The 15,938-nt window shown below is 42.5% G+C and overlaps 1 protein-coding gene across 6 annotated transcripts in view; it reads right to left on the bottom strand.

Annotated features, from left to right (window-relative positions):
* SYNE2 (spectrin repeat containing nuclear envelope protein 2) overlaps positions 1 to 15,938 on the bottom strand; it is a 268,235-nt gene that overhangs the window by 23,785 nt on the left and 228,512 nt on the right. For all 6 annotated transcript variants that reach the window (XM_030558561.1, XM_030558559.1, XM_030558562.1 and 3 more), the window contains 3 exons: positions 15,080 to 15,238; positions 13,529 to 13,695; positions 207 to 369 (listed from right to left, as the gene is read on the bottom strand). In XM_030558561.1, the coding sequence (XP_030414421.1) occupies positions 207 to 369; positions 13,529 to 13,695; positions 15,080 to 15,238 (489 nt within the window). The remainder of the gene's footprint in view (positions 1 to 206; positions 370 to 13,528; positions 13,696 to 15,079; positions 15,239 to 15,938) is intronic.

Raw genomic sequence — 15,938 nt, 5'->3', positions numbered from 1 at the left:
TTGCCTCTCTCTCACCAATAGAAGATGGTCTAATAAAAGATATTACCTCACCTACCTTGTCTCACTTTGGCAGGAAACACAATGGCTCAAAATGTGAACAACAGAAAAGTCTGTCAAGGAAAGGAAATGGGTGATTTTACAAATAGGACTGATCACAATCAGCATCACTTTAAGCCCATTTATTTCAGATGCTATGATTTCCCCACCTGCTGCTCAGCAAGTCTTTTCTGGATCTCTTGATCATCACAGATGTCATACACAACAGGCTTGGAAAGCTCGGCCTCAATGCGAGCCAACCAGGTGCGAAGGGTACTCATATTTTTGTCTAATGTCTGTGAGACAGCAAAGGTCCCTTCCAATTTCTTCAGCCTGGGGATATTGGAAAGAAAACAGGTTGTTATAAACACATTTAACATGGAAGCAGTACTAGCAGAGCCTCTGGAAATGAAGGAAGTATGACTTACAGAGTATTCTTATCTCCAAACTGACCTGCCTTCTGCAGGTTAAAGTCACATTTTAATTATAACCTACCCAAATTGGCACAAGCGGATGCCTCCACAGCTGCAGAAGGTCCTAAGTGAGTCATTTAAGGAGATGCTGTGAACAGGGAGTGGCCCTCCTAGGCTCATTCAAGAGCTAGTGGGTTCCTTGGTCACTTCCCTGAGGACATGCATACAGAAGACTTGCCCCAGTGTACGTTTTGTGTATTTGAGACAATCTAGACACCCCCATCTTCCCGGGGTGCAGTGAGACTCCACATTGCCCCAAAATGCAGGGCTGTGTATCCCAGGTAGGAGCTGCTCCTTAATCTTTGAGCTGCATGCTCCACTGCTTGCATAAGTGAAGGCATTTACAAAATGGGTCTAAAACACTACTGGGTCAATTCGGATCTCTCCGCTCACTTACACTGGCAGTATTTTACAACTACTTGGTATAAGTATACATGAGGCAAGGCAGTAGAAAAATCATTATTTTCCCTAGTTTTCTAGGATGGACTGTTTCTCAAGCTACTCTCCCATGGGAATTACAGTTCAGTCTGGAAGGACGAGCACCCTGCCAGCAGAATTTGATCCTGCTGGGAATATGTTAAGTGGGTTGTGCAGCCCCACTGAGGGAGACAGTTTGCTACATCAGCTCTATACCTGGGGTATAGGAGTTGTTCTCTAGAGAGAAAGATGGAAGTTGCAGGGCATGGGTTGAGCAGTCTGAAGAGAGGAATCTCAGGACAGCCATGCCTTGGGAAAAGGTTTGAACTGCATATATATATGTTGTTTTAGTGTTAGTTTCTGTGTTAATAAACCCAAACCCCAGGAAAAGGGGTGAGTTTGGACACTGTACTCTGTGTGGACTACACCTCTGCCTCTTCTGTTTTCAGCAGATCTGAGGGTTAGGGCACACATCTCTATGGCTTCCGAAACAGGCCATCTATACTTTTGTCTCCACAGCAATGGGATATTTTGGCCACATGGACTATGTCCATGCTGGTTTATGCAGAAGAGTGCAACAGAGCCCCCTAACATACATGAAGCAGAGAGGTGAAGCTAGAATAATAAATCCAAAATGAGAAATTTAAATAAGCCACTGTGAAAAGAGAGAGAGAGGTTTCAGAAAAGATCCCGCTCTGATTTGCAAGGACAGCAGAGACTGTGGGCCAGATCCATCCTTGGTATACTTCCTCTGTAGTCAATGAAGTTACATCAGGAAGGAACCTGGTTCTGGCTCTCTCTTGTCCAGATGGGTTAACTTTATTTTCCTCCACTCCCATCTTAGCATCTCAAATAGGTCAAAGTCACAGGTAGTATATCCATTCATCTACTCCAGGATGGTGATTTCTGTGTATCTGTTTTGTACAGATAAATTAACAATTCCTGATTGATGATTTCCATGGGAAAGGTAGATTGCTACTCTGCCGTGGCAGCTATTGCCCTGCTTCAACAATGTTTTTGAAATACTTTTTCAGATACGACAAGGGAGCCTGATACTATAGTGCAGCAAATAGCTCTAGTCCAACTGGATATAAAAATGGTCATACTGAGTCATCTAGCCCAGTATCCTGTCTTCTGACAGTGGCCAATGCTAGGTGCTTCAGAGGGAATGAAAAGAACCAGTAATCATAAGTGACCCATCTTGTGTCGTTCACTCCCAGCTTCTGGCAAACAGAGGCTAGAGAGACTCAGAACATGGTGTTGCATCCCTGCTCGTGCTGGCTAATAGCCATTGATGGACCTATCCTCCAGGAACTTGGATCTAGTTCTTTTTTGAACCCTGTAATAGTTTTGGCCTTCACAACATCCTCTGGCAAAGAATTCCACTGGTTGACTCTGTGTTGTGTAAAGATGTGGCTCCTTTTGTTTGTTTTAAACCTGCTGCCTATGCTTTCATTGGGTGACCCATAGTTCTTGTGTTACGTGAAGGAGTGAATAATATTTTCCTATTCACTTTCTCCACACTAGTCAAGATTTTATAGATATCTATCATATCCCCTCTTAGTTGTCTCTTTTCCAAGCTGAAATGCCCCAGTCTTTTTAATCTCTCCTCATATGGAAGCTGTTCCATACCCCTAATCATTTTTGCTGCCCTTTTCTGAACCTTTTCCAATTCCAATATATCTTTTTTGAGATGGGGTGACCAGAGCTGCACTCAGTATTCAAGGTGTGGGCGTACCATGGATTTATATAGAGGCAATATGATATTTTCTGTCTTATTATCAATCCCTTTCCTAATGGTTCCTAACATTCTGTTAGCTTTTTAGACTGCCGCTGTACATTGAGTGGATACAAGTGATCCATCCCCTGTCATCCACTCCCTGCTGGCTATGTTTTCAGGCAACTACCCACAACGACCCCAAGATCTCTTTCTTAAGTGACAGATAATATAGATCCCATCATTTTATATGTACACTTGGGATTATGTTTTCCAATATGCATTACTTTGCATTTATCAACATTGAGTTTCGTCTGCCATTTTGCCTAGTCACCCAGTTTAGGGAAATCCTTTTGCAGTTCTTTGCAGTCTGCTTTGGACTTAACTACCCTGAGTAATTTTGTATCATCTGCAAATTTTGCCACCTCAAAGTTTACCCCTTTTTCCAGCTCATGTGTGAATATGTTGAACAGCATTGGCCCCAGTACAGACCCCTGGAGGGCACCACAATTTTCTACTCTTTGCTTTTCAAATCATGTTGCCTATCTACAAAATCATGGTGTATTGCACATACAGAATACTATAAAGTGCTCAGGTCTTTGCATTTGGACAATATATGAGGGCTGGTTGGTGGTATCCAGGCCTCAGACTGGCACTGTTCATTCACACCACATTCATGCAATCCTGAAAACACTATCTGGGTTAGCGCTTGCTACCATGACTTCGATGGACATCAATATCAGTAGTACACCTAGTATTATTACTATTTGTGTTCCCTTAGCACCAAGGGTCTCCCATCATGGACCACAACCCTATGATGCTAGATGCTGTGTAAACAGAACAAAGATATTCAGTCCCTGCCCCCAAAAGCTCACAATCTAAGTATAACATCAGCAACAACAGGGGAATACATAGACACAGATTGGGGAGCACAAGGAAACAATGCGACAGTAAGTAATAATTAAGGCTGCAACTTTCCGGGACCTCTGCGACTTCCGCAGATGCTGGTGCGACTGCCCCTGAGGCCACCTGCTCAGGCAGTTGCTGGGATGGACCCCGGGACCAGCCACTCGGGCAGCTGCTGGGGTGGTCCCGGGGCCAGCCGCACTGGCCACTGCAGAAGCAGCCCTGGCAGCTGGCTCTGAAGGCCGTCAGAGCAGCAGTCCCCAGGGCCTCAGAGCAGCTGGGGGCAGTCAGCCCCCACTGCCAGCGCAGGGGCTAGCTGTCAAGTGCCCGGGGCATTCCAGAGTGGTGGTGTCTCAGAGCCACCCAGGAGCTGTTAAGTTTTAGTCAGGGGTATTTATAGTAAAAGACATGGACAAGTCACAGGCCATGAATTTTTGATTATTGCCTGTGACCTGTCCATGACTTTTACTAAAAACACCCATGACTAAAGCTTAGCCTTAGTCACAGTAAGTGTTTGCATGGCTGCACCTTTGACAAATAAACAAAGATCAGGAAAAACAGGAAGGAAGAAATTTTACAATGAAATGATTTTTTAAAGGAAAAGATCTTACAATGATGAAAGCAAATACAGGTGTTTGGCTTAGAAACCTCCCTTATTCAGGATATAAATATTGTTCTCAATATGTTTGTTGTAATAGAAAATGTTTGTTAGGATTGCCAGCAACTATAGCACAATGGAAACCACCATTGTGGCACTATTAGCATGTGTTTACTTTATAACACAATTATCATCAGAGACATGCCAATCTAATTAACTAATTTGTTACATATGCCAGCTAGAATATGTCTTTCATCCCAGCCTTAATGCTCTGGGTCACTAATCTTGATCTTGAGAACTACAACCTAAGATAAACGGACAGGTGATAATAAACACCTTTCAGAAATCAGTGCTGGTACATCACCACAATAGGTGAACTAACTACTGCCTTGAATAAACACACAGACAGGTAAATTCTTAGTGAAGTCAACAAACACTGTGCGTGTGGCTCAAGGTTAGTACATTCTAATTCTGTTCTCAATTGGTTTGTATTCCATGCTCGACACCGTAACATGTGAGTGCTTTCCAGTAGCGCATTAAGTGACTAACATCTGTCACGTGTTGTTTGTTCTCTCATTCTCTCCCTAGAGGAAGAAGCATGCACAGTGGAGAGTTTTGTTTTGGAAGGGAGAGATTTTTTTGGGAGGGGTAGAGGAGGGGAGTTAATGTAAATATTGCTATGTGTTTGTTGGAGCAGGCAGGTCAAAGAAACACACCTTGCACTTGGAGGAGATGGTGGTGAGGTTTGTAATGGTCCTTAGTTCCTGGGGGAGTTCATTCCACAGTCTCAGAACCAGCCCCTGAAAAAGTTCCGTCTCCCACATAGACAAGCTGTAACTTGGTTGTAGAGAGTTTCATTGTGACAGAGGAACGAAGTTGCCTGGTAGCCATAAAAAAATCCTGAAAGGTGCTGAAAACCTCCTGAGAAATGCCGGGTGCCCTCAACTCCCACTGATGTCAAAGAGAACTGGAAGCATTCCCTCAGGAATGGACCTGGAAGAATACTGGACCAAAGAATCCAAGACCCTTTGACTGAATAAAAACCACATGTGTGTCTCTCTGCTATCATAGCCTCATATTTGCTTTCTGCAAGTGTTTGCGTGAATTAACTTCTGTTTGCAGAAAATGTCATGACTGCTCCTCAAATATGAACCACAGGAGTATTTTTGCTGCGAGTGTTCGTATCATATGGCTGTCTCGAAAGCTCTTTATGGGTATGAGAGTCATTTAATCAGGGAGCAGAAGCTGTACCATGTGAGCTAGGTGACAAATCACACAGCATGAATAGTGAGTTAAGACAAGCAAATGGTCAAAGTAATAGATGTGGTGAACAATTCTGATCACCCACAGGCCAAAATAGGGTCACATAAACCATTGGTCAAATAACTATGAATAACAAACATATCTGTAACAATCAAAGTGTGTGGGTAGCTCACAAACAGACATAGCTCACTAATTTATTAGATAACAGAATCAGCTGCAAACAATTTGCTCAGATCCACTCAAGAGACTATTGGTTCCTAGCAGCACTGGGTCATAACATTCCCCAGCTGCAACTTGCTTCTCTGGGACTATGAAAAGGAAAAGGCTGAAAAGTCTCCTATACTTTGCAATGAACATGACTTAAATATGGCCCTTATTCATTCAGTAGAGCACTTAAGTGCATGCTTTAAGACATGCTTGGAAAACAATTACTAAATGTTTTCATCTTAAAGCCTAAATTCAAGTAGAGGCAAGGGACTGTATCGTGCAAGTGGGTTATAACTAAGGACCTGATCCTGAGGCACTGAAGTGAATTGAAAGACTCCCATTGATCTGAATGGGCTTTGGATCAGGTCCTAACATTCCACCAGTGGAGCCTGAATTGAAATGCATCAGATGGCCTGAAACAAATCCCTTTTGGATGTTAGTGTCATAAACCCACATGAAAGGATGGCATGTTTGGCAGTCCTTGCTCAGGAGGTGTCCAGGGGTAGAAGGGTTCTTTTGCTGCAGGCCAGGACTAAAGTGTGTTGGCAGGAACATGATGTGATAAAGAATTGCATAGTGCCTGCCTGTACTATGCTGGTTTATAATCAGTGCTGTCAGAAAATGTAGCAGAAAGAACAAACTAAATAAAACTCATTTCTTTAATGGGATGAAGAGATTCCGATGTATATTTTTAAATCTTGTTTATCAATGTAAATATCATTCTGGTCAGGCAGCAGATACTATTCATATTTGCTAAAGAAAATATGGTGAAATTAAATTGCACTGTCAATTGACATTACTGTCTGATAACAGGAAATCTTTGTTCAGTAGATTTTAGTACAAACTGACTATATAAAGCACACAAGCTTAAGAAATGATGCCTTCATTTGGGCCCAACCTTTAAATATGCGCAAGTTCATTTCTCTGTGCAGTTTCTGGCTCTTGGAAATAACCCAGAAACCTTTACATTGGTTGGTACTATTATTTGAATGAAGATAATTAATATCACATAATCACTGAATAAGAAGGGGCAAGCTAAATTTCATATTAAACCTTCCATTTATCCATAATATTGTAGTCCCAAATCTCCACTGACATTGACAGGAGACACCAAAGAGACCAGTACAAATCTTAACTGAGAAGGCCCCTGAATGCTATTTATCCAGTCTAATGAACTGCATCTCCCACACAGCATAATCCATTTTCTCATCCACTTGTCACAGGCAAATTGCACACATGCACATGCTGACATAGCAGTGCCCATCCCCCCAGGCTGCTGAACCACCCAGACAGATATTACTGAATTAGTGATTTCTATTCTTACATGCACTATAACCAAATGCAGAGCTGATTATTGAAACAGCACTTACCGTTTATAACGAAAAATCATTCCTTAGCTTGCAAATCCCAAACTGCAAGGATTCTGTCTGTGTAACCACAGCACTCATGGAAGAGGAAACCCCTCCTCTATGGATGCCCTATTTATTCATTGCTTTAGTATCTCCCCTGGGGCGGGGGGGGGAAAGCCTTTTTCATCCTCCTCCTCCTCTGCAAAGCCCCTAGCTGGGGAGTCACAGCGTGCATGCGCAGGCACACCGGGCCCTGCCCCCACCCACCCCCCCACTGGTTTCCTTCTGTTAACCTGCATTTTTACCTGGCAAATTGCTGAGAACCCAACCACAAACACAAAGTAGCTTTATTTTGACACAACAGAATTAGCTCATGAAGAAAAAGACCCTGAGTGATTGCCTGGGGGTGGTAATGAAAAGATGACGCTCCAGAGGCTTCAGAACCAAAAGATAAAGTCTTCTGAGTACAATCAGATACCTTCAGCCTCAGATTCTGATGATTTATAGAGAGATTTTCCTATTGAAGCAATCCCCAAAATGAAAACACAAACACATGCACAAAATGCTTACTTGGATTATGTTCTCTGTTGCCTTGTTTGCTATCATATTACAGCTTTTTATGTACAAATTAAAGCTTACTCCAATTCAATTTACCCTGTCCTGTGCTCAGCCCTCCAGTGAAGGAGTAGGGCCAATGAAGTGCAAGGAGTTACACTGACGATCAAACTGCCCCCTAATCTTTACTTATTATATCGTTTGTCAAAAAACTGATCATCACAAATTCCTTGTTCTGACATCACTGCCAGAGAAGGGTGAGAAGGGAGAGACACTAGCTTTAACACAGATGTATCTGAAAATCACCAACACAGCACTAAAACTTTGAAAATCACACCAAAAATCCAAGGAATTATTTGGAAGTCTAATGCATTTGACCATTTTCTCTGGCATTACGGGAATATATGTTCCCATCCCAATTTCTACCAGGGTTTACATTTGTATTCCTTTTTTCTGCAGGGAGTGGGTTCAAAATATATGAGTGCACAGTAGTTTATTCAAAACAGAGACACCAGCAATAGCGAGCTGCCCCCCCTTTGTCCTCCCCCTTTGCAGGCTGGCTCACACTGGTGCTGACCCATGGCGACCTTCAAACCAGGCCAATGGGGCCTAGCTGCAGGAGCTAAATTCTGCACCTGCCTTGGTGTTAGTTTGGGTCTCACACAGGGACCTGGGGGGATTTAACCAGGGCCATGGGGTGGCTAATGTGCAGGAGCCCCTAGCTGGGGGGCCTTGAAAGCCACAGCTGGAAACCTCCCAGCCTCTGTGGGCTCGGGGTTAGGAGGGGCGCACCCCATTCCTAGGTGTGGGTTTCCCTATTGACTCAGAGTCAGCCCTGCTTAGTCATATGGTGCCATCAGGCCCCACCCCTGTGCGGCAGCTGGCAGAGTCAAGCCAGTCAAGTGACCTCAAAGGCCGGGCGAGCTGTGAGCTGCACCCCAAAGGGAAAGGCAGGAGCAACAGCTGGATGCTGCAGGGATAGGCTGCTGCTTTCTGGGAGGGGAGACTGAGGGTAAGTGGGGGGAGGCTGGCCTGGGGGAGGTGCTGTGACTTGAGCTGTTCAGGGGGCAACCGAACTTTTAAATTGCACCCTCCTTTCCTCCCCCTCCCCCCACTATCAACAGTTATGTGTTGCCTCTGTATAGGACACAGCAGGCAGATAGATCCATTGGGATATTTTTCTCATTGAGATCCAATCTTGTGAGTAAACAATGCCAGCGTCCCTTCACTCTATCAAAGGCACATCAACTGTCATTCTGCACCTGCTGAGGAGGAGTTGAATCTTTCCTTGCCGCTGTTGAGGTGGTAGGGTAAGGCTTCATGAGCCAGGGAAGCAGAGGGTAGGCCGTGTCCCCCAGGAACACTATTGCCGATGGTAATCTGCCGGTCAGCAGGGAAAAGTCCTTGCTTGTAGCTTTCTGAAAAATCCTGTGTTGTTAAAGATGCGAGCATCATGCATCTTCTCTGACCAGCCCACAATGGCATCAGTGACGTGTCTGTGGTGAGCCACCGATGCTTTCATAACCAGAGAAAAGTAGCCCTTTCTATTGATGTACTCCATGGCAAAGTGCTCCGATGCCAACATAGAGATCTGAGTTCCATCTATTGCTGCATCGCAGCTCGGGAACCGCAGTGCTGCAAATCCACCCACTACGTCAGAGCCCTGTGTAGCAGGAGGCAATAAATGGCCCTTGCAGTGGATTCTGCAACTCCTAACTGATTTTCCATTGACCGGTAGCAATCTGGCTTTGCAAGTTTCCATAGCGTGATCATCATTCTCTTCTCCACAGTCAGTGCAGCTCTCAATGTTGGTGTCCCTGAGCTGGAGGACTGGGGCAAGCTCAACACACAGATCCAGAAATGCAGCCTTGCACATCGAAAAGCTCTGCAGCCACTGCTTGTCATCCCAAGCCTGCATTACAATGCAATCTCAGCAGTCAGTGCTAGTTTCTTGGGTTCAGAAGTTGTACTCCACCATCTGCAGCTGTTCTGTGAATGCCAACCACAACCTTGAATTGGTTCTCATTATGTCCCACAGCAATCTGTCCTCCAAAAGAATCATCAACTGATTCAGTTACTCTTGTGGCTCTGCAAATACTGGAGAATCATGAATCCTGTGCTTGCCACACTTATGACTTATGGGTTCATGAGATTTTTGAAAAAAAGTTGCAAAAATTATGGGATAGAGATGACAATATGGGATGGAGACAGTTGCATGTTGGGAAGTTAACCCCTTGCTCCCACCTCTGCCCAACTCGTTTTGGCCCTACCATGCACTGCCAAAACTTCCCAAAAAATGGTGCACTGGATGGTGGCGCATTGCACACTGGCATATCTACCCATGGTGCGCTGCAAACACTCTTGGTAAGCATGTGCAGCGCTGACGCAAGGAGACAAGTATCTACGTGCATATGTGATATACTAAGTGCGGCGGCTGAATGACGGTGTAACTTGTGTCAACCAAAGTTTGTAGTGTAGACATGGCCAGAGCCTAAGGGTTTGTTTGTACAGCGAGCTACTGTGGCATAATTGAAGGTGTGAATCTACAGCAGACCAGCTTTCTGCAAGATAGCTTGCCATGTGGATACTGTTACCACAGACAATGGGAAATTTACTGCACTGTAGATTCCCACACTGGCTCCTGTGCACCAATCTGCCATGTAGACAAGCCCAGAGCATTCCCTGTAACGACACAGATTGGACCTACTGTATGTAGACTACCTGTTGCAGGCTGCAAAGCTACCTGTGTTATGCAGACGATAAGTGATAACTGTTAAGTGAGGATAAGAAAAGATTGCGGATGATGTTCTGGAATCTTAAGGTACATGTTTCCACAATTAGTAGAATTGCAGAACACTCAGAAAGTGGCCAAAATCTCAAATTAGACTTTAAACTTTTTTTGTCTAGTACCCTGCTTTTTCCTTTCCTGTCAGCCAACAAAGAAAAGCACAGAAGAGCATGGTTGGCTAACAGTCTCTCCAAAGCTGTACACAAATTCATCTGCATAACTAAAAAAAGGAACAGATGTCTGCATGTTATTTTTTCCATGGGAATTATGTTTTCAGATACTTTCTAGTTTACACCAAACCATGCTTCGGCTGTGACACACGACAATGCCTTTGTGAACCGCACAAGCCAAGCAGATACATACAATAAAAGTGCTAAGTCCATTCTGTGTAGCTGCTGCCATATGGCAAATCTGAGCTTCTCACCATGATCTAAGAGAATCACTCCAAGGTCTAAACTGAGAACTCACCTAATTTGCCCATCTGTCCCAGGTTGTTTATTGGTTTAAGGTGAAGTAAGTTGTTTATTGAAAATGTTCTGTATTGATTAGATTGGCTTTTGACTGTGATTTGCTGTCATTTCAATATTGTATAGACATATATATATTATATTACATGCAAAAAACTATGTGAAAAGCATTTAGGTTGCCAAGTCAAGCACTCAAAAGTTAGGAAATGACAGAAATAAGGATCCCTGTGCAACATTAATGTGACCTCTTTGTGCATATATAGTTCACGATATAGTCTTTAATTATAGGATCACATACTATTTTTTCCACAGGATCTGTGTCTCATTCAGGGCACAGGATGAATCTTTTAACAAAGTTTTGTGTGGGTAATTTCCTAAGTTTAAAAAAAATAATGAAAAAACAGAAATTCCACCATTTGACATCATCAGAGTTAGAACCTTCAGATCACTGCACAGACCTCTGCTACTTGAGATAAGTGAGATATTTGGTGACAGCAGGGGAATGATGAGGCTCCCCGGCTCGGGAGGGGAGTGTATTCTAGGGGGCATTCCCCACAAGGGTGACCCATTCGGTTCCCTACAAACTGTCCCTGTGCTGTCTCTTCCCCACCCAACTCTTTGTCCCAGTCCCATTCTCCTCACTTAGCTAGTCCCAGTACTCAATCTTCTCATCCCAGTCCCAGTCCCTTTGCCCAGTAAATCCTAGTCTCACCAGTCCAGACTCCCACACTCTCATTCCTCCCCCAGCTCCTTGGTCTATCTGGTTCAATATCCATAACCCCAATGCAGTGGCCATTGTCCTGATGCTTCAGAGGTAAGTGCAAAAAACCCTGCCACAATGGACAGTTATGCAATAGTATGTGCAAAGGGGAAGTTATTCCTAGCCGCAGCCAGGCAGAGGTTGGTTTATGGCAAAGATTACTTGAGTACTTTGTGGGGTACAGTGTTGTGAAGAAAATAATCTTTCCTTTGCGTTTAATTTCTAATACTTTCTCAAATATTATCAGTAAAAACACACTATGTGTAATTCAGTTTTTAAACTAAAAAATGTATGAAGTGGCACCACGCTGCTTGCAAAGATCAGAGATTTTTTTTAAAAATATGGTAGCTTGTATTTGAAAACATTATTTCACAACAACAGTTAACGTACAAAACTGAAAGCAAGTGTGCAGCATACAACACAACTAAGTGGTCTCAGAAGTAAAAACCCCAGCACCTTACGACAAACCTATAACAGGCAGAGAAAAAGTGCAGTTATAACACTTCTGTTGATGGATCTCCATTGTATTTATGGTACTGGAGTGAACTGCAAGTAGGAAACCTCTTGCATGAAGAACTGGATGCCTTCCTCTTATATAGCACTTTTCATCAGCAGATCCCAAAGCGCTTTACAAAGGAGGTCAGTATCTATCCCCATTTGACAGATGGTGAAACAAGCACAGACTTGCCCAAGATCACCATGAAGGCCAGTGGCGGAGCCAGGAATAGAACCCATGTCCACTGAGTCCCAATCCAGTGACCTATCCATTAAGAGCAGACCGGAGTGGCAGACTCTAAAGAAGGGCTCTTCTGTTGAGTCACCTTAGGCTCAAGTGCTAAAACCCTTCATTACAATTCAGGGTAATTACAGCTGAGCCATGATGATGGTTGGGCCCATTTAGCTCCAACCAGAATATTAAGGGAACGGGAATCTTCTTTAAGGCCCACAGAAAACAAGGACAGGGAGAAACTCTAGAAAGAGTTTATCTTGGGCAGAAGGCTTAGGTTGATGCCAATGTTGTATTCATTTTATTGTTTCTGAGTTACCAATAAACCCAAATCTCAGGAAGGGGGTGAGTCTGGACACTACCTTGGGGTCTGTGTACTATGCTGGGGGTGGGATAAAGACTCAATCTGTTCACAAATTATAATGAAATTGGATTATCTCAATCAGTGCGCAGGGTCACAGTTTTCTTAGATCTTTCAGTAAAATAAAATGTTTAATCCAATCAGAAGAGGTCATAGATGGGGCTATCCAGATTTTGTTGATTTGCCATGGCAAAGTTTTTCCTAATTTATTGGTCTGTGGTGAATGCTGCATTTTAAAAACAATGTGCAGGCCTTACAGATGTGGTCATGTAAGAGCAGCCTACAATATTGGGATTAAATTCCTATTTGTTAGACATTCCAGAAATTTTAAGAGCAGACTGGACCATTTTGACCATCTAGTCTGACCACTTGCATAACACAAGCCATAGGATTTGACCCAATGATGCCCACATATTCCAACAACTTGCACATGGACTAGAGCCTATCTTTTAGAAAGGCATCCACTGTTAATTTAAAGATTCCCAAGTGATGGAGAATCTACCGCATCACTGCACAGCCAATATGGTATTTTTTAAATGAAGTTCAGTACAATGATAGCAAGGTAAAATCACTTTGATTCCACCTTAAATCCTCAGATTTAGAAAGAAAAATCCCCCACCCCTCAATGCTGTGTACATGGAGTAGTGTGGTTTCAAAATAGACCAGAAAACCCTAACAATCAAACTGAATAAGAAAATATAGATTTAATCTTATTTTTAAGCCAATTTTGAAATCCCAATTAATCTACTTTAAAATCAGGTCACTATGTTTCTGAGTTTAGTTGGGAACCCCATGTAGACACTATACAAATTGTCAAAATAAGCATTTTACTTAAAAATTTAAGGCCACTTCCTAGTTTCAATCACTTTCCATCAAATGCAAGTATTGAAATTTAAGTTCCTACCGTCCTCCAAAGACATCAAAGAGATGCTGCCACCGATTGTTAATTTTATTGAGTTTGTCGTCTATTTCTGCGACTTTGCTCTTGTTGCTAGTCTTGATCAGCTGATCACCCATTTGCTTCAGATGAAGTTTATTTTCACCTAACAGGTTTATTTCTTCCATACAGTCCTGAAAAAATACATCCCAAAATTACTCACAACAAATACTGAAAATCAAGTTCTTGTTGAAATAACGTTTCTAGGTTTCTTCATTGTGTGGGGTAGGGATGGGCTTGAACTGGGATGACCAAGACTACTACAGAAACACCGGAGGAGTAGATCTTCAGCTGGTGTAAACTGGCAGAGCTCCACTGGGGAAAATGGAACTACATCAGTTTACACTAGCCGAGGACCCAACCTATTTTTTATCATACAACCAGAAAATAAATAAAATAGAGAAGGGTAGGGAAAACAAACCACAAAGGACTATATTAGATCTGGTGTTTTAATACATTGAAGTACTAAGTTGAAAACTTATTCTTAATGGAATAAAGTACCCATAATTAAGACACTATAAACCAGGGGTCCCCGCCATGTTGCTGCCGAAATTCGGCAGCATTTCACCAGATGCTCAACCGCCGCCACGGTCCTTCGTCTGGCACCCACCAGACGAAAAGGTTGGGGACCACTTCTATAAACAGTAAGTGGCTTAAAAACTTGAAAGCTTTCAGGTACCTAACCCTAAGAATAGCAATTTAAATTTCTAATATTTTCTTGTTTTTTTTTCTTTTAACTTGAATTTTCAATGAGTTACCTTGAAAGAACCTGAATTCAACTTCAAAGGGCTCTTCCTTTATTGGTATTCTTATACTCGGAGATCTGGGATTAGTTACTGAGCCCCTTAAACCATTAGGAAAGGACACTGGCAGTGGACTACTGTCCTGTGTCTTTAAGACAGTGCTTTTTATATATTACTTAATCAAGTCCAGTACCACAGAAGGAAATCAGGTTTGTTTCCCGACCTGATCTGTGGGTTTGGAGGTATTTTTTGGTTGTGGTGACCTCCTATGTACTTAGTACCAAAAATACTGCACACCTCTGTATTCTGGGATCATCCCCCATTTACCTTCCAACTGCCCCTTTCACAACAGCTAGCACGGGTGAGAAGCGGGGGAGCAACGAAGCACTACCAGGGCTCCACAGATTACCTACAAAGGATACTCCAAGATGAGGGGTCTCTAGCTTCACACACTACGAATATCAAGCACCGGACCCATATGTTACATCCTTCCCCAGTGTAAGAAGCAGGAGTCCCAAGTGTAAATGCATATGTTGCTGCAGCGCAATCAGGGGGTGTTCTGTTTTGGTTTTGACTCTGAGATTGATCAGCAGTAGATATAAAGACAAAGGACTTGGTATCAATGGAAGTAAGGCACTAAATACCTTTGTCAGTTAGGGTCTAAATGTTTAAATTTCTAATCTTTAGCCTGTAAATCCTGTTCACATTCCTATTTTAGTGTGGGCTTGTCTACAACAAATTCTTAGAATACATGAAAAGCTGCTTTCCTGTTTACCTTTTTTAATTTGTCTATCGCATCTTCAATGCTAACATCCGCAGTCTGTAACACTTTGCTTTCCATCTCTACCAGCCATGTACATAACTCCTTATTCTTTTCATCGAACACAATCCACGCATTGAGTCTCTCCTCTATCTCCTGCTTATGTAGAGACACCTATGGATAACAATTCATGACAGCTGTCAACATCCCTGAAATCTCTCAGCAGGAAGCCAACGATTACAAATATAATCAAAAGCATGCATGACTAAGATATATATTCATGTTTATTTTTAACATTAGATTAGTGCAGCAGACTTTATTATAAATGCAAAATTCTAAATTAATTAGCGGTTCCAATTTAGAGGACCATTTATTAGAGTTCTCCAGTTTTCCTTTTAAAGATGGTAACCAGAATGTTATAACATGAGGTTGGAACACCAGGAGTAAACACTGTCTAACAAACAGCAGATTCTCTCCTTTAGAAAAGCTACTAAACTAGATGACGGCTTTATAAATTATGACATTTGTAACAATTCATATGTCATGCAGTGGATATCCGACAATGCCAAGCAAACTAGGAAAACAAAATATTCATTTCTACACACTAACATATAGAAAATAGCTATATCTTACAGACACACACATGTACGTACACACAACATGTACTGAGATACATCCCTGTAATAAGTTCCCGTATTTCTGCAATAATGATAAATTATGCAAATACAGATCCCATTTATTGTCCACCTTTGATCATCTCATTGGCATTCTTCTCATTTACCTCTCCTATTATTAGTGCCTGGATTCTACGCCTGATATAATTTTATACACTGGTTGAAATTTGGGAGTAGCAATGAGGGAAAAAAAACATAAA

This window comes from Gopherus evgoodei, chromosome 4 (assembly GCF_007399415.2).
Source record: "Gopherus evgoodei ecotype Sinaloan lineage chromosome 4, rGopEvg1_v1.p, whole genome shotgun sequence".
Classification (NCBI taxonomy): domain Eukaryota; kingdom Metazoa; phylum Chordata; order Testudines; family Testudinidae; genus Gopherus; species Gopherus evgoodei.
This window is presented reverse-complemented; position numbering and strand designations above follow the sequence as displayed.